Source organism: Crocodylus porosus, unplaced genomic scaffold (assembly GCF_001723895.1).
Source record: "Crocodylus porosus isolate Cpor-Errol unplaced genomic scaffold, CroPor_comp1, whole genome shotgun sequence".
In the NCBI taxonomy this organism is placed as follows: domain Eukaryota; kingdom Metazoa; phylum Chordata; order Crocodylia; family Crocodylidae; genus Crocodylus; species Crocodylus porosus.
The window spans coordinates 162,868,872-162,893,142 of NW_017728906.1; the positions used below are offsets into that span (position 1 = coordinate 162,868,872).

General features: G+C 42.2%; 1 protein-coding gene across 8 annotated transcripts in view; it reads right to left on the reverse strand.

Moving 5' to 3' along the window:
* FRY (FRY microtubule binding protein) overlaps positions 1-24,271 on the reverse strand; it is a 379,103-nt gene that overhangs the window by 192,626 nt on the left and 162,206 nt on the right. For all 8 annotated transcript variants that reach the window (XM_019530102.1, XM_019530097.1, XM_019530098.1 and 5 more), the window contains 7 exons: positions 23,073-23,241; positions 20,661-20,753; positions 20,473-20,571; positions 16,282-16,383; positions 2,862-2,965; positions 2,247-2,355; positions 857-943 (listed from right to left, as the gene is read on the reverse strand). In XM_019530102.1, coding sequence (XP_019385647.1) covers positions 857-943; positions 2,247-2,355; positions 2,862-2,965; positions 16,282-16,383; positions 20,473-20,571; positions 20,661-20,753; positions 23,073-23,241 — 763 coding nt within the window. The remainder of the gene's footprint in view (positions 1-856; positions 944-2,246; positions 2,356-2,861; positions 2,966-16,281; positions 16,384-20,472; positions 20,572-20,660; positions 20,754-23,072; positions 23,242-24,271) is intronic.

A 24,271-nucleotide genomic window follows, 5' to 3' on the forward strand; every position in this document is an offset into this window, starting at 1 on the left:
CTCTTTGATAAACCTTGCCAAGGAGTACTCCTGGAATGGGTAGGAGTGGCTCTGGAGCCTTCCCCCACCTCTGCCCTCGGGACATATAGGCACAGAGGTAGCAAGGGAATGATAGGGAGGGGAGGTATAACTGATCACAGAAAGGAAGAGAGGGGAGAATTCTTACCTGATTCAGGGACTTAGAAAAAAGTCCGTGGCTGCTGCTCCCTCCAGAAAGGAGGAAATGCATCCACACCACTGCATCCCTTCTTGTTATGCCCTTGCCACTAACTATTTAATGCAAAATGCAAAAACTAACCCTTAAGTCCATAAAGAATCAGGCTGAAGCTGGGGGGTGGGGAGAGTTCTATGTGGGTACCATGGTACATGTCTATTTGCACTTGTGCATGTTTCACTTCCTATTTTGGCTTGTATTTTTATTTTGCTAACCTATTTCTTAGGCTCCTTGGATTTTTTAATTTTAATTATTTACTCCATTTCAGTCAAATTAATTTCTGAAATGTGCTTGGATTGTTCAGGGTGTTTAATTTTTATAAGTAAAATTATTTTAGTTCTTAAATATAACAAAAGCAGAACGATGATAAGCCAATGTGGTCCACAATTTTATTCTTGTTTCTCAACTTTACATTTGGTAATCATCACTCAGGAGACACACTAGACAAATGTTCAACAGTGTGACAGTTCTGTTAATTTTATTATAACACAGGTACATAGATTTACTTTGCCAGTGCATCAGGTCCAATATTTTGCCATTAACCTTAGATGGAAGTAAAACCATACCTATAAATGTACACAAAATGAATAAGCCATAATACAATAAAACCAAAAACTGTAAGAGTGTTGATATACATCATACCTCTGGATTGAGACTGAAAGCTTTTGCTGGCTTTCCAACACAAAGGAAGTCAAAGATAATTTCTTTCATTGCAAAATCTAAGCGCTCCTAAAGACAAAAAAAAAATTTACAAATCATATAAATCTAGTTATTGCTTCTTAATTCCTCAAAGGCAATGGCAGTATTGAAGCAGGATATAATCAGTTTTATTTAAATTTATATAGGGCCAGATTTTCAAAAATATGCTTAATTCCATGTTGGGTCTAAATTTTGAACAGTGCCAAGCAACTCTGAAGGTACCTAAAATGGAAGTTTCTGGATATTAAATGCTTTTGTAATTCTGTATGCTTAATGTACATATCTAAATAGAAGAACAGTTCTAAAATGTGGCTTTTAATTATTTCAGGCTCACTTGATCAATCACTCTATTAACATGCTATTTTATAAAATAGGAATCTGTGCACAGAAGTCCCAGTTCAACAAAGAATTTATGCATAAATTCATTCCTATTCAACAAACATGTGCTGAAGTGCTTTTCTTAACAGAGACATTACTCTGAACTGGAGCAACAGAGGAAGCTAGGCTTCTACTGATGAGTAGGGAGTTTAGGTGCATAGCTCCCATTTGTATTAACAAAAATTATGTGCCCCTGAGCCTGGGGCATGGGCATCTTTACATGTGCTCCAGGGTGGGGGACGGAGCTTTATTAAATTTATTTAATTAAAAATTAGAGTGCCCCTTGGGATATGCTCTAGTTAAAGTGCCTATAGCATCTCATATATTCAGTGTCCTATGCTTCAAAATGGTGATGGGGGCACTTTAATTAAAATTTGTTGAACAAGCTTTAGTTAGAGCACCCCCTCACCATTTTGAAGCCTGGGGATGCTGAATATATGAGATACCAAGGCTGTTGGAGCATGCGGACTTAATTAGTATGCATCAGAACATGTGTCTGGAACATGTATAGGTGCCCTAAGATCACATACTGTCACACAGTCTCAGATTTTTCTTCTCACTTAAGTTTTTACACTAGTGCAACTCCACTGCCCTGTGTAATATTTTATTTATCCCAGTGTCATATCAAAATATGCCACGTTATTTCTAGTTCTTAGTGAACAATTAGAGATGAGTGATCAATGGAGTCTCTGGTACACTGGAAATTCAAGAAAAATCATTTGAACTGAAAATGATCTTAGAATTTTTCAAAGAATTGAAAAGTAAATTAAAAGTGCCAATTAGAAAATTTTTGCCCAGCTTACCCCACAATTTTACCATTCCTTCCTTTACCATAAAAGAAGTTTATCAATAATGGGACTGAATTAAGTGAGATAATACAAGGTTTAATTTCCCTTTAATAATTTACTAGGAAAATAAATTATTCATTATTTGGAAACACAGATCTTTTCCATACCTGTGCAATGAACTGTATAATTTTCACAAAGATGTTTAGAGGCATATCCCTTGGCACCACGCCCCGGGATCCTTTGGGGAAAAGTGTTGTAACAATAGTAATAAGACGACTGAAAGAAAAGAAAAAAACAAGCATCAGGCACTGTTCTCTTCCTTGTAGGAATGGTGGTGAATCTTCTTGTTTAATTATCACAAAATGTGCCTACAAAATCTTGGTCCTGTTCAAAAAGCCCACAGTATGAAAACTCTTCCAAATTAAAAGATACAGTGAAAACTTTCTCTATTTTTTTTGTTTATAAGTTTGACTGAATTAATATAATTTTGTTACCACGCCACCAGATCCACAATCCAAATGCTGACACATGCTCTTCCAGTTTCTACTATTTGCAGAAGCAAAGTCTTGCTGTCTATTTTCAAAAGTATAAGCTCTTGTAAAAAGCAGGAGTGCAATTATTAATGTCACAAAAGAAAATGTTATTGTGTTCATCTGGATGTGTCCTTATTTGACACTGGAAATACTTCTAGGTCAAGGGAACTCAGTGGAGGCACTGGACCTCTGCATTGGAAATATCCATAGCAGAGAGGCCTGGTTTCAATTACAATTGCAGAACCTTACCTTTGGGTAGCTGTATTGCTTTCACATTTAATTCTAATCATGTAAACCCAGAGTAGTCTGTACAGAGATTCCAGTGCAACTCGAGCCATTTTTGGATCCTTGTTCTAGAAGAAAAAACATAAACAAGTAAAAGATTTTAGGTAGCTAAGTCTTAACTCAGTAGACCTTACTATTTTCTTTTTTTTGCAGCACAACCTATGCAGGAAGTTTGGGATGCATATTCATTCTTCGTGCATGCCAAGATTACAGGTTTCACCCTGGGCATCACAAAAAAATGTGGCAGAATGGAGCTGCTGGATGCTCAAATATAGCACATAGAATAATACACACAAAATTGTAACCACATAGAAATACATCCTTGACGTTTTTAAAAACTTTTATACAACTGACCCATTTTTTGCAAGATTGTTTAAGATGCCATGTATCCTAAGTGTTTGTTTTAGCATAAAACAGACGTGCTGCAATATTCTTTACTATAAAAAGCATCTATATTCAAATACAAAAGAATAATCTTTACTCTAATTGACCTCTGGGATTTGTGTCAATACAGCTATTGTTCCATTTTATGAACACCTGTCATCAAACATATACTTGGTAAATAATTTATTATATAATGCACACATTTAAACATGAAGGGGTAAAATCTACACATATGCATACCACGTAATAAATGCAACCACTTAGGCCCTAGGCCAGTGGTTCTCAACTTTTTTAGATTCAGGCCACCCCTCAAAGATTCATTGTAGAGCAGCAGTACCCCAATTGAAAATCACTGTGGCCTATGCCTAAACCTACCTCAGTGGTTCTCAGCCAGGGTTTTGCTGTTGCCACCAGCGTAGCCAGGTGGAACTGTCTCTTGTGCATTGTGCACAGCAAGATCAGGAAGGGTTGTGGTATGACCTTGTGTTCCTGCCTATGCTAAGGTTATCTGGTAAGACTAAAACAGGCAGGAGCACCCGGTCTTGCTACAGCCTTTCCTGGTCTGACCCTACACAGCATCTCTTGTACACAAAAGCATGTAGGGCAGATAGAACCATCCTGTGCATCTCTGTTTCTATGAGACACTGTGCAGGATTGGACTGGAAACAGCTGCAGCAGGACCAGGGGCTCCTGCCTGCTTTAGACTTAATAAATAACCCTAATGCAGGCAGGAGTGTACGCCTTTCCTGACCTGGCTGTGCACAAGGTACACAAAGCAGTCCCATGTGATCGTAGTAGCAGCGATGCCCGTGCTGCAGAACCCCTAAAAAGGTCTCATGGGCTCTCAGTGTGCTGCAGCACCCCTGTTGAGAACCACTACCCTAGATGGAAGGGTTGTTTGAAACATTTCAAACACCTCTGAAGTGCTCCAAACAGTGAGGGTACAGGCATGCATGGTCAAAGAAATGCTTAAAAAAAGATTCTCAAAAATAAGGAACTTCCCTGAAATGTTTCCTTTTGAAGCACTTCCTGAAACCTCTATACATTCCAGTGGTCCTCTGGTATCCCACAATGCTCTGCTAACTCCCCCACCATTGGCAGAGAAGGACAAAGTGGCAGACAGCCAGTGAGCACTCTCCTGCATACTCAGGTTTCCTTAGCACCCTCCTGAAGTTCTGGAGGCTAAGCAACATGCACGGCATCCTTCTGTCTAGCCCTCAGGCACATCTTACATGCTTCTAGGAGAAGTTCCTAAAGACAGCTGAACACACCAGAGAGTGCTCATTGACTGTCCATCCCACTCTACTCTTACCCCCAAAACCTCCAACAGGAATAGTCAGAGCACTGTGGGATGCTGCAGGACTGAGGAGCCTCCTATCATGCCCCATTTTGATGACTTTGAAGCTGTAGGGGAACGGGGGAAGCCTGCACGTCTCTATAGCAGTGAAGCACTTAAATCTTGAAGCATTCCAAATTTGAATAGAATTTAGAGTGCCCAAATGCATGTTTGTCTATGGCTTTCATAGATTTCATAGACATTAGGGCCGAAAGGGACCTTGCAAGATCATTGGGTCCAGCCCCCTGCCCAAAGGGCAGGAAGTCAGCCAGGGTCAAATGATCCCAGCAAGATAGTTTTTTTGAAAGTATCCAGAGTAGGTGCTTGCACCACATCTGGGAGGAGTCTATTCCAGGCCCTGGGGACTCAGACAGAAAGGAAGTTTTTCCTTATGTCTAGCCTAAAATGGTCTTCCTGGAGTTTGTAACTGTTGGACCTTGTCTTCCTGTGGGGTGCCCTGGTGAACAGATGTTCTCCCAGTTCCTGATGCACAGCCCTTATGTACTTACAGGCTGCCACCTATGCTTTTTCAGGCTGAAGAGCCCCATGGTTCTCAGCATCTCTTATTAAGGCCTGCTCTCTTTCAAGTTTCTCCACATTCTTTCTGAATTGTGGAGCCCAGAATTGGATACAGTAATCCAGCTGTGGCCTCACCAAGGCAGAGTAAAGTGGGAGGATGACTTCCTGGGTCTTGCCTGAGATGCATCAGTAGATGCAAGCCAGTTTTGTTTGTTTTGCTGACTGCAGCATTGCATTCACGGCTTATGCTCATCTTGTGGTCAATCATGACCTCCAAGTCTTGCTCTTTAGATTGAAGAATGAGTCAGACCAGTTAAAAGCTGAGGCTGAGAACATCTGACTAGGATTTTTGGAAGAGTTTAAACTAGTAAAGTCTCTTGCTTTGTCTACCCTTTCTCTGATGGGATGCTCAGGAGGTGTTTTAACTTTAGGATGGATAACTGAGCTTGCCTGCATCATACAGCCCTTGAGATGAAACATTAGTACCCTCTTCAGTGGGCTCCTAGTCACTGATCTAGTTAAGTGCTACCTCTCACAGGGCGCGCCTACACGTTGCTCTGTGGAGACACTGTTACTGTGTTGCTACTGTGTTCTTACTGCACCATGCTTTAGTACTTCTCTTTGGAAGTACTAAAGCATGGTGCAGTAACTGGCCATACTGTTCTGTACATGAAGTACAGTTATTTTTAGCAGCTAGTCTGCCATAGTAGCATGCTATAAAGGGGGAGCGCAGTGCAATGGTGAAGCAGCTGCTAGTCACATGTAGACACCCATGGATGCTACATCACTCTGGAACATTGCTATGGCAATGTAGCATCATGTGTAGACACACTCATAATGACCTATTCAGGGCAAGTATGAAACCATATTTCATGGTATCTAGAACAATTGGTGGGACACGAATTTTACTATCATAGGGAAAAAAGAAACAAGGTGAAACAGAACTCATGACTAGAATAGTTACCGAGGAGCACGTGCTATTCAGAAGTGACAGAAATAAAGACAGTTGGTAGATCTGCATTCCATATTAAAGATATGATGGACTACAGAGAAATAAGGATTAAAATGGATGTGATTTGGGTCACATGACTTTGGGAAGGATGGTAAAAGAGATTCTACTGGCATGGTTCTGGGACTCTGCTACAGATCTGGATTTGTATGGGTTCCTACTATCTTGATTTAGATAGTGCAATCTGTAATATTATTAGAGTGATAAATAATAGCAGGAATTCTGTCATTAGGAGAGATTTTAACTTTTGATACGAAGATAAGAGGACAAATGCTAATAATAATATAGGAACCAGGTATTCTGTAATAGCTGAGCTTTTTCATCAAGCAGTCACTGAAGCAAAAAGTGGCAAAGCTATTTTGGACTTAACTTTAATAAGTAGTAAGAACCTTATATAATAGCTAGTCACAGAAAATATCACTGGATTGAATCATCACCAGTTAATTCAGCTTAAGTAAAACAAGGAAAAATGAAAATGTGTGTAAATAAGATTCTTGATTTTTAAAAGGACAAACTTTGATAAACTAAAGAAACTAGTCAGTGATGTTAACTAGACTAAGGCAATCAGGAATTTTAATGTATCAGCTTAGAATTTATTTTGAGTCAATGCTGCAAAAACTGGAACAGGTGCAGAGAACAACTATTAAGATGTTAGGGGAACAGACAGCCTATCTTATGGGAGGAGACTAAAACAGCTTGGATGTTTAGTCTAGCAAAATGAAGACTGACAGGGAATGTCAGTCTATAAATACATCAAAGGATAAAAACAGGGAGGGAAAAGAGGCATGAAGATGAAAGATAACACTGGCATAAGAGCAAGTGGGTATAAAGTGGTCATGAATAAACTAAGGTTGGGCACTGGAACAAATTTTCTTACTATCTGAGAAAATAGGTTTGGGGACTTCTCTGGTACAAATAGTGGGGGCAAAGACATAACTACTGTTAGATATAGTTTGACCAGGCTAGGCTATGAAAAGGTGTATACTAGCAGGATTGTGACAACAGGGGCACTAGAGTCCCCTTTAGTCCTGGGTTTCTATAGAGAAATCTCCAGGTTTAGCTACTCCCCATCAATTCACACTTCTGCCCTCTTTTCACTTCAGGTGTTGCAGAATGGTGGGGGCCTTCCATGGGTTCTCCACAGAGCTGCAAACTGAATTCTATCTCAAATTAAATAAAGTATAAGGGTTCAAAATTATACCTGTAAACACAGAACACATGTAAAGCTAGCCCTTCACCCACTTAAAAGGATCAACTACATTGTAATGACCTTTCTGACAGTGATTATTATGCCACAGGTTTATAGAGGAGACAAATGAAAGTCAAAATAGCTCTGTAAAGATCTTGCTGTGGATGATATAGATGAATATGTTTTTTTAAAGAAAGTCTTCTATATGTTTTTCCACTTGTATGTAAAATGGCTGGTATATTTTGAGAATTTAAGTTGTTCTCCCAACAACACAGAAAGTAAAATGTGGCTTTATAGTACCTCCTATAAAAGACCCAAAAAGTCATAATCAAGAATGTCAAAAGGGATTTAGGAGTTTTGGTTGAAAAAGCCAGGAGCTCCTACTAGATGTTGAAGAGAATCAGAAACCAACAATTTCACAGAGCAATTTTTTCTATTGCTTTATTTGAATATCTGTCTCACTATCAGCTCTGTATTTGACAGGGGAAGAAGACTACTTTAGATGTTTTACATTGGGATGGCCAACCTGGAGTATGCATACCACAAGTAGTACAGGCAGCCTGTGTGTGTGGCATGTGGCACAGCAGAGAGGGGACAGGCAGCACAGCAGCAGAAAGGGGAAAGAGCAGAAAGCAAAGCAGCTGATTGGGCAGGGCGAGGGAATTTGAGTGGCACCTGGGGAGGGCATAAGGATAATTTTTTTGCCTACCTGCCAAAAAGGCACTGTCTGCCACTGTTTTATATAATTAAGAATAAATATTTTTATGATAGGTTAATGCTTAAAAGAAGACCAAGGTTGGACAGTAGTTTTAGTACTTTAGTATGAATAGCAGGTAATGCCTATGTTATTATTATGATATTATCAGTGTGATGGTAATAATTTTAAAATATAAAGCTGTGAAAAATCTCATCTTTTTTGCAGTACATTACACTAATTTCATGTAAAACTGGCACTTCAATATCTGAATTGCAGTTTATTGTATTTGAGTATTTATATTATTAGTAATAATGACAAAAGCCACAGTAATTTTGTCAAGGTGGTAGGTACTGGTCAGTAATCATAATCAAGCATCATACAATGCAAAAGAGATGATGTGAAAGTTAAATGCTACTACTGGGGCTGTCTACATGTGCAATTAATGAGCATGAATAAACTCCGGAGTTTATTGCTCCTGGGCGTACCATTTGAATGTGTGCCTGGGAGCAATAAGCTCTGGAGTTTATTGATGTGCAGCATGTTGAGCTGGGGTGGAGCTGCCTCAGCTGGCAGAAGGCTCAGGGAGTCAGCTTGCCGGTCCAGAGCTGCTCTCTGCAGCTCAACCAGCAGCAGAAGGGCTGGTTAGGGCACAAGCATGCTTCAGTCCAGGGCTAGCCAGCAGGCAGGTCCCACACTGAAGCACCTTAGTGCTCCATGTGCTGCTGCACAGTATTTTACGCTACAGCAAGGTAGTACTTGTATTTACAAGTACTAACCTGCTCCAGAATAAATTAGTTTACTCCAGCCTAATAGTTCACTCCAGCATGTGAGAGTAAGAAACCTTACTGAGAGTGTAGGAACAGACCATCCCAATGTGCCAGGAAGACTAGCAAGTATGGCAGGAAACCAGCTTGGCTTATCAGCAGGGATCCTGGTTTTCTCTGGTAACATGCCCGCTCCATCCCCCCAACACACAAATTTTTGCATATAACGCCCCCAAAAATCTACAATTTTCCATGAGTAAAATGAAAGACCACTCATATATATAAGGGGGGAGGTTAAACAGAGAAAACCAGGATTCCTGCTTATCAGGAACTCTTTAATAAACTAAGTCACAAAAAGGAAGCTCATAAGAAGTGGCAACAAACAACCAGGGAGGAGTATAAGAGTATTGCTCAGGCATGCAGGGATGAAGTCAGGAAGGTGAAGGAGCAACTGGAGTTGCAGCTAACAAAGGATGTGAAGGGGAACAAGAAGGGTTTCTACATATGTCAGTAACAAGGGGAAGATCAGGGAAAGTGTGTGTCCCTTACTGAATGGGAGAGGCAATCTATTGGCAATGGATGTAGAAAAGGCTGAAATACTCAATGCTTATTTCACCTCAGTCTTCACAAGCAAGGACAGCTCCCAGATTACTGCACCTGGCCGCAGTTTGAGTAGGAGGTGAACAGCCAACTGTGGGGAAAAAAACAGGTTAGGGACTATTTAGAAAAGCTGGACATATACAAGTCCATGGAGTTGGAAGGTATGCACCCAAGGGTGCTGGCCGATGTGATTGCAGAGCCACTGGCCATCATCTCTGAAAACTCATTGCGATCGGGAGAGGATCCAGGAAACTATAGACACCGCTACAGACACCTCACTATAGAGGCACCAGCAGGGCTGTGGGGCTGTTTGGGGGGTGGGCAAGTGAGGGACATGGGCATAGCCAGGGGGCTGTGAGGGGTAATGATGGCCTTTCATTTTAATCATGGATTTGGGGGTGGTTTATCAGAGAATCTGTGATTTTTTATCACAGAATATCAGGATCCCTGGTGATCAGGAACAGTCAGCATGGATTTATAAAGGGCATGTCATGCCTGATCAATCTGATTGCCTTCTATAATGAGATGACTGGCTCTGTGGATGTGGGGAGACCAGTGGATGTGGTATTCAGAGAGACCTAGACAAATTGGAGGATTGGGTCAAATAAATCTCATGAAGTTCAATAAGGACAAGTGAAAAGTCCTGCACTTACAATGGAACAATCCCATGCACTGCTACAGGCTAAGGATGGACTGTCTAAGCAACAGCTCTGCAGAAAAGGACCTGGGGGTTATAGCGGACAAGAAGCTGAATGTGAGCAAACAGTGTGCCCTTGTTGCCGAGAAGGCAAACTGCATACTGAGCTGCATTGATAGGTGTGTTGCCAGTAGGTCAAGGGAAATGATTACTCTCCTCTATTCAGCACTGGCGAGGCCACATCTGGAGTACTGTGTCCAGTTTTGGGCCTCCCACTACAGAAAAGATGTGGATAAATTGGAGACAGTCCAGTGCAGGGCAACAGAAATGGTGAGGGGGCTAGGAGACATGACATATGAGGACAGGCTGAGAGAACTGGGCTTATTTAGTCTAAAGAAGAGAAGATTAAGAGGGGATTTAATAGCAGACCTTAGCTACTTGAAGTGGACTTCCAAAGAGGATGGAACCAGACTGTTCTCAGTGGTGGCAGATGACAGGACAAGGAGCAATGGTCTCAAGTTACAGCAAGGGAAGTTTAGATTAGCTATTACGAAGAATTTTCTCACTAGGAGGGTAGTAAAATAGTGGAAAAGGTTACCCAGAGAGATTGTGGAAGTTGCAATGATGGTGGAAATGCTGGAGGTTTTCAAAACCCAGCTAGAGAAAGCTTTGGCTGGGATGATCTAGTTGGGGATGGTGCTGCTTTGAACAGGGGGTTGAACTAGATGACCTCCAGAGGTCCTGTTCAACCTTAATTTTCTATGATTCTATGTGCAGATGTGCAATGGTTACAGTGCAGCTAATTAGTCAACTGCACAGTAAAGGTCTTGTGTAGACATGCCCCTAGCATGATAAATAAAGACTCTAATGCATTAATAATATTTTCTAATCTTTGGAATAAAAGAACATTGCCTGCAACAATCATTTTACTACATTGGAGATAAATAAACCCATTCTGTATGGATTATAAGAGGCAAAGTAATTTATTTTCATATCGGACTACTTGCTGCAGACTGCAAATGCAGGGACAGAAACGTGTGTGTGTGTGTGTGTGTGTGTGTGTGTGTGTGTGTGTGTGTGTGTGTGTGTGTGTGTGTGTGTGTAATCATTAGCAAATCACATTTTTAAATAAAGCAGCTCCTTAGCATCCATGATCTGTAAAGATTTCTTTAGTAATTCAGAGTAGACTCCCAGCTTTCAGACAACTTTGGTGGAACTCCTAGTAGTAGAACAACTGCAGTATTTGGAAGAAAGAAGTTTGTGCTTTCACAAGAAAAGAACCAGAACCCTGGGTCTGGCTGAAGGGATGAAGGTATGTAAGGCATCTTTCAACACCTAATACAACCCTGGCCTTGATCCAGCAAAACACTTATGCAAAAAAAAAAGTTTTACTGATGTAAATGGCTGTTTTTATGGTTTTACTGATTTAAATGGCTGTCCACCTTGTAGGCATCTTAAGAAGATTATATTGTATTTCAGGGGACTCTCTAGTTACCCCCCACACAGCAACTTCTTCTTTGTGCTAATTAACCAGTGCAAAGCTGTTAGCCAGAGGACCCAGCATTCCACTGAGGATTCTATGCATATCAGAAACTGTATTGGCTGGTGCTCCAGATTCCAGAGGAGTTACAGTTTGTCCAGAGTCCTCACCCAGATACCAGCACATGGTAACCAGAGAAACATTAAACATTTTGCTTGTTTTTAGAGCAGCAGCACATGGCACCTATTGCTGCACACTCCTGGGAATGCATTCAGCCTTCCTCTTCTAGCTATGGTGTAGCATGTACAGCTGGCACATTTGAGCTTTTTCTCTGGTAAGGGCAGAATCTATATAACATCTCTATAATTCTGACCTAACGTTTAAAACGTTGCAGCATGCATCTGTGATTTATTAATGGGCAGTTCCATTGCAACTTCTCTTTTATCAGCGCTATGTTTTGCCATGATTAATTAGGTGACTTGGATGCTTGAGTTTATTTAGAATGCTTAGCTAGGGAAAAGGTATCCCCTGACAGGACTTAGACGCTAAAATATAGTCTCACCAGTCCTCGGTGTGAAATAGTTCCTCCACACACCCGCCTTTTTCTGTCAAAATCACATACCATATAAAAACTGTCTATTCTTCCAGGATGACTATGTCCTGAATCTATTGAAATCAATGGGAGTTTTGCCATTGGCTTCAATGGCGCAAGGATTTAAAACAGAGGCTTTTTCTAAAGGGCTGATTGGGTGGAAAAGATGGAATTTATTCTGGCAGGTATGGATCTTCCCTAATACTGTAAGCCGTATCACAGATATCTATATACACCTACACGGACTTTTAGTTTTTTTGTAAGAAAGGCTCACAAAAAACTCATAAAACTAGGGCTGTGTGAAACAGCACTGTTTTGTTTTGACTGTCGTTTTGCTGTTTTGAAGGGACAGTGTTTCATTTCACTGCTTCAAAGCACTATTCCATTTCGTCGAAACTATTTCATTGTTTCAACACATTTCGACATTTTGCCCATGGGCTATAATGGGGAATCATGAAAATGCCTATAACTTTGTCATTTCTTGCCTGATTTAGATGCAACCTGCAGTGATAATAGCCCCTTCTGAGGGTATGACGCCTGCCAGGTTTCAAGATCGGTGCAGGGGTTTCTGGGAAACTGCACCTCAAACTGTTCAAGGCAAAACTCTTATCATTAGCGGGTGTATCATTAGTGCCCTCATTTCATTTCGCAGCTGTTTCAAAGCCTTTTGTTCCGTTTTGATTTTGCTGTTTCAAGCTTGAAATGCATCTAAACAACTTTGAGATGAAACACCTGGCAAAATTTTGCACAGCCCTAATAAAAGCCTCTGTTTTTCAGCATCCAGCTGAAAATCCAGCATGGGGGTCAGATCCGGCCCTTGGGGCTCCCCAGTTAACACTGCCACTGCTCATCCTGCTGATAAATTTACAAACCTGCGGGGAGCCCTGTAGGCCAGATCTGGAGCATGCAGTAGCATTTTATGGTCCGTCTAGCTCTTCTACTGCACAGCTCTGTAGAATGTTTAAAATCTAGCTAAAAACCTTAACTCAGGTGTGGTAAAACTAATTCAGATGTAGAAATGACTAACAGTAAAGTATTGGAGGCGCTATCAAGATGCTCAATCTGAATAAGAAACGTACATTTAATTAGAACAACTACAGGACAAATGACACAGTATCTTTTGACTATTTTTGCCTAGCTTGCTACATTTCCTTAAACTTAATATAAAATCTAGCAAATTAGTACACATTCCACTAGTTATATTGGTTTTTGTTTTGATCTTAAACTGAATAATATAGTACTAGCCTTCTAGGATATTAGTAAAGCTTCTAGTTTCTCTGTAACTGGAAAAAAGTTTTGTGTTGGATGTGATGATGCACAACACCATACGCACCCACCTTTTCAAAATCCTAGATCCACCCATGCTTGTATACTTAATCTGTATTCTTACTTAATTTCATTATTTCTGTTATATTAATTATTACGGGTGCATAAAGCTTTGGTCACCAGTTCAATTTGGCGAGGATTCATGTTGATTCAGCAGCTGAATCATCAAATCCAAATTGATCAGGAGATCCATTAAAAGCTCCAAATCAATTTGAAGCATCCAAATTGATTTAAAAAAGATTCAGAAAAAGATTTGGTGATTCGGAAAAGGTGGTCTTGTGGGGAAACCAACTGAGAAGCGGGAGGGGGAAAAGAGGAGGGGAAAGACTGCTTTGATATTGACATCTGTAGCTAGCCAGTGACTGTGATCTTTCCGTGAGTTCCCTTCCAATCATAGTGCTCTGGGAAAGGGACACAGAAACAGCATATAAGGCTCTGCGTGAAGCCTTTCAGTTCCTTTTGTGAACTGTCTGGAAGCAACAGCGTGTGAAAGGTATTGGCTGCAGCAGCTGGCTTCCTAGTCAGCCTCTTCACTCTTTTGCTAGCCTCTCTTCTTGGAAAGGATTGGATACACCTTTCCAATATATTACAGATAGAAGACATAGTAAACACAAAAAAGATATAGTAAGCAGATAGAAGAAGATATATTGCACAGAGAAGATATATTACACACACACACACACACACACACACACTTTCCAGCACAGCAAACTTTATGAAGCGTGCTGGAAAGGCAGGTGCCAGGTCTTCTGTCAGGGGAGCAAGAGGGGCTGGAGGGGGTAAAAGAGAGCTGCAAGTTCCCCCCTGCCCAAACTTAGACACAGCGTCTTCCCCAGCAGCCATGAGGCTTCTGCAACTAATGGGAGCAAGAAGGTGGGAACAAGACCTGTTCCTGCACCTGCCCCACCTCCACTAACACCAGAAATAGCCACCAGCACCAGCATGACAGTCTTCTCCACCCTAATTTCAGCTCCCAGCGTGAGCCTCCCAGTGCCAGAGGAAGAGCTGGATCTGGAAGCAGGGGATCTGACTGCCATAGCCAGGGAAATTCTGAGGAAGGAGGGGAAGCTCCCCTACAGGCAAGTCCCTTCTGGAAGGCACTTTGGAGGAGGTTGTGGGAGCAGGTGGCTCATGTTCCCCTGATGTTGTGCAAGCCTGATGAGGAGGGGAATGAGGCAGGATCCCTACCCTCAACCAAGAAGGAGAGGAGGTAGTGTATTGTGGGATCATTTTGAGTTGGCAAATGATCCCAGGTATACTACCTGCCAGCACTGCTGAAGGCAGATCAGCTGGGGCAAGGAGGTGAAACACTTCACTACCACAGCGATGCTGCTGCATCTCGGGAGACAGCCCCCCTTGCCTTTGCTTCTCTTTAGCCTGGCACCAGTGCAAGCATGCCCAAAAAAGAAGTCCCTCTCTCACTCTAAAGCCCCTGTCCCCACAAAGCAGAGGCAGGCTACTCTGGAGTGGTGAGGGAAAGCCACAGACAAAGTGGGGCGTGTTGCAAGGACAAGCAAGATCACCCAGAGCATTGGGGAGATGCTTGCTCTGGATGGCCAGCCATTCTTCTTTGTTGAGTGTCTAGGGTTCAGGCGGCTCATGGCTTTCTACCCTGTTCTTCTACTTCCAACTGTGGGATGTCAGAGGACAGAGTAGCCAGTGCAGTCCTCCAAAGACAACAGAGGTATTTCAGGAAGCACTTCAAAAGGAAGAATTTCAAAGATGATCCTCATTTTTAATGATTATTTTCAAAGTGCTTCAGCCATTTTTGAAGTGCTTCTTCACCTGTTAATGTCTGTATGTTTGCTCTTTGGAGAGCTTCAAAGGTATATGGAATACTTCAGATACTACATCTTTCTAGGGCCTGAGTCACTATAAGTATTTTATCACAAGACCAATCTTCCTTTCCTCTTTATCTCAACAAACGATGACATAAATTTCATACATCTTGAATTTTGTTCACTGTTTAACAAATTATCATAATTTTAACATATGCAGTGTATCACTGCAGACTAGAGAGGTTGAGAAAATGTATAGAATCTGTTTCTTTGAGAAAATACATTTCTGCCAGGTAAATTTATGAGAATTTTTTAGTTCTTTAAAAATTGGAAGAAAACTGTATGTACTAATTGTCTGCAAAATGACAACAGCTTTCAAATAGTTAACAACTAGTGTGGGAATGATTTTTTCTCAATTTTAGAATTGTTTTCTCTTCCATTTTCTTTAGTTCTTCTAAATAAAACTTTTGGGCAGATGTTCTCAAAGCATTTCTATATGGATTGTGTTTTATCAAAATTGTTTTGCAATCCACACCCTTCTCAGTTACAATCATGTAACAACAACAGTTGCTAATACAGAAAGAGAAAGTAATATCAGAAAAATATGCAGTTAAATTGTAAAGTCTTTAATGAGATTTAACAGATTGAGAACAAAGAGGAGTCAATACCATGTGACCATCCAGTTTTTTAAAAACCAGCAGCAAATTCTTAGAAAACCCTACCTGAGTGAAGGAAATAAAATAGGACAGCATTTAGCAGATTTCTTCTGCCACTTCATTCCCTGCCAACAATTTAAGTCTCTCCCACCTGAATCTCTAATATTTAGAGTGCCTGGTTCAGGCCTGTTTCCTCTAAGAAAGATACAGTAAATTCAGAGTAGAGACAGGAACTTTTTCATGGACAAAATCTTGCACAGTTAAATACCTTTTTATTATAACCACTGGCAAGACATAAAATTATGCATTGGTTTAAATATTATCAATAATCCATAACAATCCTGTAAAACTGATTTGTAGCAGACCCACAATAAATAGTGTGCTGGCAAAGTATTCCAAAAGAATTAAGACACTGACCTTGAGATTGGATAGGCAGTTATTGAGGAAAATATGCCATCTGTTTAAAAAGAACTGCTTCTGACTGACACAAAGCAGGCACGTTACCAAAGGATACAAAGCCTAAATAGGAAGAAGATGATACAGAATTATTTGTATGCCAACAAAACATGAACCTAATTTAACACTAGAATCACTGTAAATTTACAGTCCTGCCACCCCTGTGCTATGCGGTATGCACAAGCCAACATAAACATGTTATTCAATAGCATAATTTAAAAGGAATGTTTCTCTAAAGCTGTTATGAATTTTTATGGATTACTTCGTGTAAATGTAGAATTACATTTGCACTAAAAACAATGAAATGCCTAAGTACTATTATAAGAGCCTAAAAGACGGGCCAAAATTCTGCAGCCACACAGGGCTAATTTCTCTGCCAGTTAACTTGCAGTAGCTTGGGAAAAACTGCACTGTACTATATTCAGCAACAGAAACCCCATAGCTCATTGTGGTTGTCAGTTTTGAGAAGAACTAACTCCCGTCAAAATCTGCAGCCATGAAATTTATTTGGAAAGCTGTCAAATTCCATGGGCACATGCTTTAAATTATGGCCAGAACATAAGCCTTCTGGAGTTTACATCATGTAGGGTAGCTATTGAAAATGAAGAAACAGACAATACACCAGATAAAAACTCAAACAATGTAAGCTGTTTTTTTGTTTTTGGTCTATATCTATTTTTAATCAATATTTGGCAGTAGCACTGCAAATGAGAGGCTACAGATATTATGCTAAAATCTGGGATACTGATTTTGACATGGGTCTTGCTGTTCCAGTGCCTCATTTATTTCAGTTCTGGTATGAATACAGCCAGAACTGAAATCAGGCCTATGAAAACTAATGAAACAAAGAAGACAAATTTTTCCATGTTAAAAAGATGACACTTAAGCTCCATCTACATGTTGCACAGGGGCTAGAGACAGACATTACACATAAGCCAGTTTAAGTGATCAGAAACTGGTTTAAAACGGTAACAGAACAGATGTTCAGTGCATATAAACCAGTTTGAGACTGGCTGAAAACAGTTTGAGATAAACCTGATTGAATGCAGTTATCAGACTTAACTGATTTGGCTCAAATCATTTTATGCAATGTCTGTCCCAGACCCCTTGCTGGTTTAAGTTAAATCAGATTCCTCCAGCATCCCAGCATGCTCTCTGGGCTGGGTGAGGCTCTCTGCTCTACATCAGGGCTGGCCCCTCCTCTCTGCTTCATGGCTGCAGCTTATGCAGAGACTTGTAAGCACAGAGTGTCTGCCTGCTCCCCCACTTTCCCTCCCCACTCTGTGTGAATCAGGCCTTTCACCCATTCCTCCCTCACAGACACCTCAGCATTAGCTAGCAGACCACATGCTGGCTACCTCTGAGCTGTGGCACACAGGATGAAGACAGATGTTGCAGAGCACTTAGGTGCCCTGCTCCTTTGAAGAGTGGAAACTGCTAGGAAAAGAGCCCTGGCGGAGAGTGGGGAGCCCCAGCTGCTGGTTACCAGGGCAGCCAGAGTGAGCTAGTGTCCCACATTTGCCAGCAGTCAGCTGACCAGAAGCGGCAGGGCCTGGCTCACATATAAACCCCAGGGCTGAGGCCAGGATGGCAGTTCCCTGCCAGCAGCCAAGGGGGAATGAGCTCTCCCAGAGCAACCAAAGGGGAGAGGCCTGACTGCAGGTACAGCCTCTGATACTGGTGAGGGACAGAGCACCCCTGGTGTGGCTTGAATGATGTTATAGCCAGGAGGCTTGAATTTATATTATAGCCCAGGGGCTTGTGTTTTGTTTGCTGTTTAAGACCAGTGGTTTGGGTGAGGCTATTAGGGAATGGAGGAGGCCTCATAGGGGACCCATGGCAGCATGGGGACCCCGGTGCCAGAGAGAGCGCGGCATTTGGGGTGCACCGACCCTGGCGCCAGAGAGGGTGCGACACTTTGCAGGGCTGTGGAGAGCCCAGGCTCCAGTGGGGGGGTGGGGCGAGACAGGGCTGCGGAGGGCCCGAGCGCCAGTGAGGCGCAGCGTGAGACAGGGCTGCGGAGGGCCTGAGGAGGACCGGGGGCCAAACTGTAATAAGACCCAGACCGAACAATGTCAGTTCCATTTGCAAGGCTTGAGGTGTGGTAAAGGGAGGGTTGGAGCCACGCATAGCCCATAAGGCTAGGGTGCCCCAAAACACCCATTGCAGAACAGGACCCACAAGGGGTCCAGGAGCCCTCGGGGTTAGAGAGTACAGCAAAACCATGTCCAAGACGGCATAAAGGCAGCCTCCCTATTATATATTTACCATCAAAGACGTGGTGGGCAAGAATCGAGGGTGCCCATTGGGCGAACTTGGCATGGTAAGGGGGCCTTAGGGAGATCAAGGCCATCCTGCAGGATCCCATGCCTGCATTTCTGGGATGTCTGTCTGGTTACAAAACTGATTTAGCCTAGCCAGGTTAGACTAACCTTCAAAGATTGAATCAATTTAGGCTTAGGCTTTTTGAATGTCTGTCCCTAGCCTTACTGTGTGATTATTATTAAGAAGTTAATCATGCCTTAAGTGATCACGTGGCCACATGTTCATTAATTTAATGGTGTGATAGAGGAATATGTTGATTGAAGCTCCTAACTGGGGGGCCCATATGCACCCCAGAGCCTGGGAGTTCCCAGCTGATGCTGGTTGTCAGACTTGGGAATAAATCTCCCTTTGGTTGGGAGTCCTAAGAGCTGACAGGGTTCCCACCACAGGGGTGCCCCATGCACCCCCTGTGGGTTGGAGAGCACAGCTGATGTGGTCTTTCAAGCTGTGGGGTGCTTCATGTACCTTTGTGGCTGGGAGACCACATCAGCTGTGGTCTCCTTGACACAGGGACCCCTGGGGCTAGGAGTCTGGGTCAGCAGATAGGGCTCCCAGGTGGAGGAGTGCATAGTGTGCCCCAGCAGCTGGGAGCTGTTAGCTGAGGGACCTCCCAGCTGCAGAAGCTTGAATCTTGGTGGTGAAGAGGGAGCCTAGGATCAGGCTCCCCCTGCAGCTGCAATAAGGCATGATGGGATCTGGTCACAATCCCACAGTCATGCATGGCAGGAGGCACATCTGTGTGGATCGCATATTAGATCCCATCATGCCTTTACCTGAATGTGCAGAGGGGCCCTATATCTTCCACACAAGAATATAGTAGCCAGGGAGCAATTCAGGTTTCTTCACAGTTGGCTTCCTCATCAGCCTGAACAACATCATTCCTGTGGTAGATGAATAGCTGTCTTCAGGATACTTGACTGTATAAAGACTCTAGTAGTCCCCAGAACACAAATCTTATAGTAAAAGCATACCCCCTAAACCATAAAGAAATATACATTCTTGTTTAAAGAACAGCATTAGACCATCACCCAGAAATACTTGCTGCACTTAGCACTGCCAGTTGCTTGCCATTTTCTTCCTCTTCTTTGAAATGCTTGAACTCTAACTACCCTCTTCATGTAATGTATTCCATTTTGTAACTTTAACGCATTTGCCCTTCAATTTGGTATTTGTAGGAAAGTGTTCAGACAGAAAAGTCCCAGTTGTGCAACCATTACATAAGCCAAGTATATTTACTCTGAGTAGTCCTACCACCATCTATAGAATTGTTTGCTTACTACTCTGTGTGAGGATCGAAGAAAAGGATTTTGCTTGCTGTCATTTCCACAAAGTTTTATTTGCATAATAGAACTGAATACAGACACAGGGAAATCCTGAATTCATTCAATCAACCTACAAAGAATTGTTGACTCTGGTGGAGTTAGGCCTTCACTCAGAGGATAGTTATTTTGGCTGTCCTCTGGAATTGGATGGGGACTGGAGGCATACATATATGGCAGGTGGTGCAATTGTGGGACATGGTGCACCCCATTAGTTCTCACCTGACAGTAACTCTGCTCTTTTTTCTGCTTCATGATAATAGTCACAATAGCTGCTGGTAGGGAAAAGGTAACCACTTTATAACCAGAAACTCAGATCTCAAGGTATCGGGTAAAGTCAGAATAACTTGGATAAAATAAACATGGATATCTTTTAAGAATACGAATATCTACTTTTGAAATAACATTTTGTTGTATGTGGAGGCAGATCCATAACTCTTTAGAGATTCTTGCCTACAGAGATCTCTGACAAAGAAATGTTATCTTCAGCTTACTCAGGTTTACTTACCAGTGAGTGCTTCTTTCGTGAAGAAAGCTCAAGTGTTGTATCATACAGGCTTTCAACAAAGTTCCTCAGACAGGGGACGTTCACTTCATTCTTAACAGCCTGAAAAAAAGATTTAATGTTATATATTAATTTAATATTGGCTTTTCCAATTTGAAAAATAACGAAATAATGCAAATACACAAACTTACAGCAGCAACAGGGACAAGAATTTCAACAAACAGTCCTGCTAATGCATGTTTGATATCTTTGTCTTTCACTTCAAGGAAATAATGTGCACATTCCTGGAAGAAAACCAATGAGAAGAAAAAAAATTGCATATCAGCTGGAATAAGGACATCTGAATGCTAGGTAAAAGCACAGTGTGATAAGTATTATTTCCTATTGTGCAAATCCTGCAAACATTTGATCAATTGATTAAGGAAAGGTTATATACTCTCAAATAGCTATGATCCCGAGGCAGACCTAGGAGAGAATTGTTGCTCTCAGAATCACAATTTAGTGTCAGGGTCAAAGAGCCTGGGTAGTATGTAAGGAGGGTTCTTACTATCTTTTTCTCCCTTTCAAGAACATGCAAATAAAATTACGCCATAGATCATTATAGTCTAATTATATGATCTAAGGACCATATCCTATTCCACCACTAACTATGTTGTACTTACATGTCTCAGTGTAATCCTATTCAACCCTGCTCAAGTTCATGAAAAACTTAAGCGTAAACTGAAAATTGTACAACGAAACACATCAAATAGGGCTGATTTTCATACAAATACTTAAAATATGTTATAATACATATGTACTGGGAGCTTGGCATTGAGCTGGGCTCTCAGGCTAAGTACAGATGTTCAAAAAGCCCCTGGAGGAAAGTGCTCTAATTATCACACTTTTCTTAAAGCTGTATAAATTAGATGTTCCATGTTCCAACAGAACAGATATGTGGTTGGGGTGGGGGAGAGGTCTTGATGCCTGCCTGCAGCTGGCCAAGGCCAGCAGATGGAGCACTGCTGCATGCCTCCTAGGAGGCTGCTGGAGCAGCCCCCCACTAGCCCTGCCTCTCTTGTGGTTCAGGGTGGTTGCCCCCAATTGCAAAAGCCCCTCCACGCTTGCTAGTTGGGGTCACTGGAGGGGCTGGGCCAGGCAGGGGGTTCCTTCCCCCCTCGACCACAGTTCCAGGCCGCTGGCTGTCCCTGTCAAGAGGCTGGGGTGGGGGGAAAGGGACCCCCCCACCAGGTTGGCTCCCCTACAGATTGCAAGCTGAAGTCTTTGGGAGGTGCTGGGTCTAGTCCCCATGGGGTGGGGGTGGGGGTGGCTCCCTTTTTCCCTGCCCCAGGCTCTTGACAATGGCAGCCATCAGCTGCAGGAGAGGCAGCCCAGCTTTGCGTTTCCCCACACCAGGAACTGGAGCTAGGGGTAGGGAGCCCTGTCACTGCACAGACCCATCCTGGCTATGCCAAAGACCCCAGCTAACAAGCTATGGAGGGGGGGCTGTGGTGGTGGGGAGGGCTCCCTTTGCCCTCGCCCTAGCCTCTTGACAATGGCAGCCAGCAGCTGCAGCAGATTTGCCCAGACCTGCACGTTGTTATGCTGGGAACTGGCACCAGGAGGGGGGAAGGTAGCCCCACCCCCCTGCCATACAGACCTGGACTGACCCCTCAACCTGGGCTGACCTCCCAATTAGGGGTTTACAACACAGAATATAATGTTAAAGCAATCAATTCTGTGCATCATGTAGTGGATAATAATCCCTTAATATGCAAGTTATATATTAAGAGGGAAACTTAACTTTAATCTCAGTGTTTCATGTTCAGAGATAAAAATCACACACTACAACACAAAATAGTGATAATTTTGCTTCAGACTGACATTTCATTGCATAATACTTGTTTTATATTTGTGCTGGCTTGATCAGCTGATCCTTCTCCAAAAGAAAAACAATGCAAACCTTGAAAAGTGGACTTCTCTTATAGACATCAGTGCAAGAATAAATAGATTAAGAACAAAACTGACTGGAACTGCTCCCTGCAGATTAAATCAGAGCTGTCAGGACATGCAGCTTTGCTCACTGTGTGTGCTTTTTGCTTGACTGACAACTCGCAAACTGGCTGCATTCCAATAAGCAGAGCCTTACTGGAACTTCCTGGGGGCTGGGGTGTGTGTGTGTGTGTGTGTGTGTGTTGTGCATATGCGTATGTCCACCCCCTGAAAATTGTGGATAACTTAAAGAAATAATATCCTTCTTAACAGTACTCCACACAGGTATACTGATTATGTCTGCAGTCAGGAATAAGAGGCTAAGTACAGGTGTTCAAGAAGCCCGCAGCAAAGGTGCTCTAACTTTTGAGCTTTGCTCTAACTGCCCTCATTTAGGTCAGGTGGAAGCAGAACACGTTACCCTTTGGGGGAGCAGGAACTCAGAGCCTGCCTGCTGGACCTGAGCGCAGCAGATGGAGGGGCTCTCATACACCTCCAAGCATGCCGTGCAAGCTCCCTAGGCTGCTGAAGACTCCCAGAGTCCCCCCTGACTGGCTGGTGAGGACATCACAGCTGCCCACCTGGACCTGATGTGGCAGTGACTCATCATAACATGTACCAGCGAATGTTACCTGCATAAACTGAAGAGAGGCTTCAAAGTCCTCCACAGGATACATCTTAATGCGAAAGAATTTCATTCCCATTATTAGACTGATAATGCTTTGAACCACATAAGGGCTTTGCTCTTTATGTCGCAACTCTTTTAATTCTGCCATGAATTTTTTCTTCACAGCAGGAAATCTAGGGAATCAGATTGGTGAGTTACAAAACAATAGGCTGGCAGTAATATTTAACATGTATTACAAGGTGCCTAAAAAAAAAAAACAATAAAAGAATTCTGTTTTAAATCATCATTTGAGCTTTAGCATACCTTACTAGATGTCTTTCTACTTGGCATTTGTGTTGTCCGTTGGGATTGCCCTACAATATTATCCATCTCTCTAACCCCTTCATTAAGTTGCAGTATCTTTATGACTAAAGATCACTGAACATGACTCCCTTGCTGCCTGTAAACATTAAAGATGGGCTGAAAGGATGGGATGACTGAATGCAATGCAAACCACTTTCCTTTATCTTAAAGGCAGGCTGCACTACTTCCTACCCAGCACAAGCTTAGAATATGAGAGTAAAGTATAGAGTCCAAGCTCCTGACATTGCTGTGTATCTAATAAGCTTTCCAAGTCATTCTGCATTAGTGTTCTTTCATATATACAATCTAACTCTAGCATAAATTAGTCCTCCTACATGTTTTGGAATTCAGGATAAAAGACATTTTATTGGAAGCATTTGCAATATTTACAAAGGGAAAAGTTTAAATGATAAACATAAAAATATTCAGCTAGGTTTTAGATTCTAGCTTTAAGGTTCTCTTGGTAGCTGTTACAATGTCATTGAATCTTAGGTACTGTAGTTAATTTATTTTACAAATATAAGAAAATACTATGGATTCTCATGTACCATGATGTAGTAATGGTAATCGGGTCAAAACTATCTCATGTTGAAAACGAATTTAGATAGTGTCTGTGTAGAGATGCTCTGTTTACCAGGGCGCCCCTTGGAATAACCAGGAACAATGGCAACAAGCTAATAGAGAGTAGATTAGGGTTGGATATCAGGAAGAACTTCTAGGGTTGCCAGAATCTGGAATGGGCTTCCAAGGGTGGTGGAGCTCTCCCCTACTTTGGGGGTTTCATAGTTTCATAGTTTCATAGTAGCTAGAGTCGGAAGGGACCTAGGTAGATCATCTAGTCCGACCCCCTGCCTTGGCAGG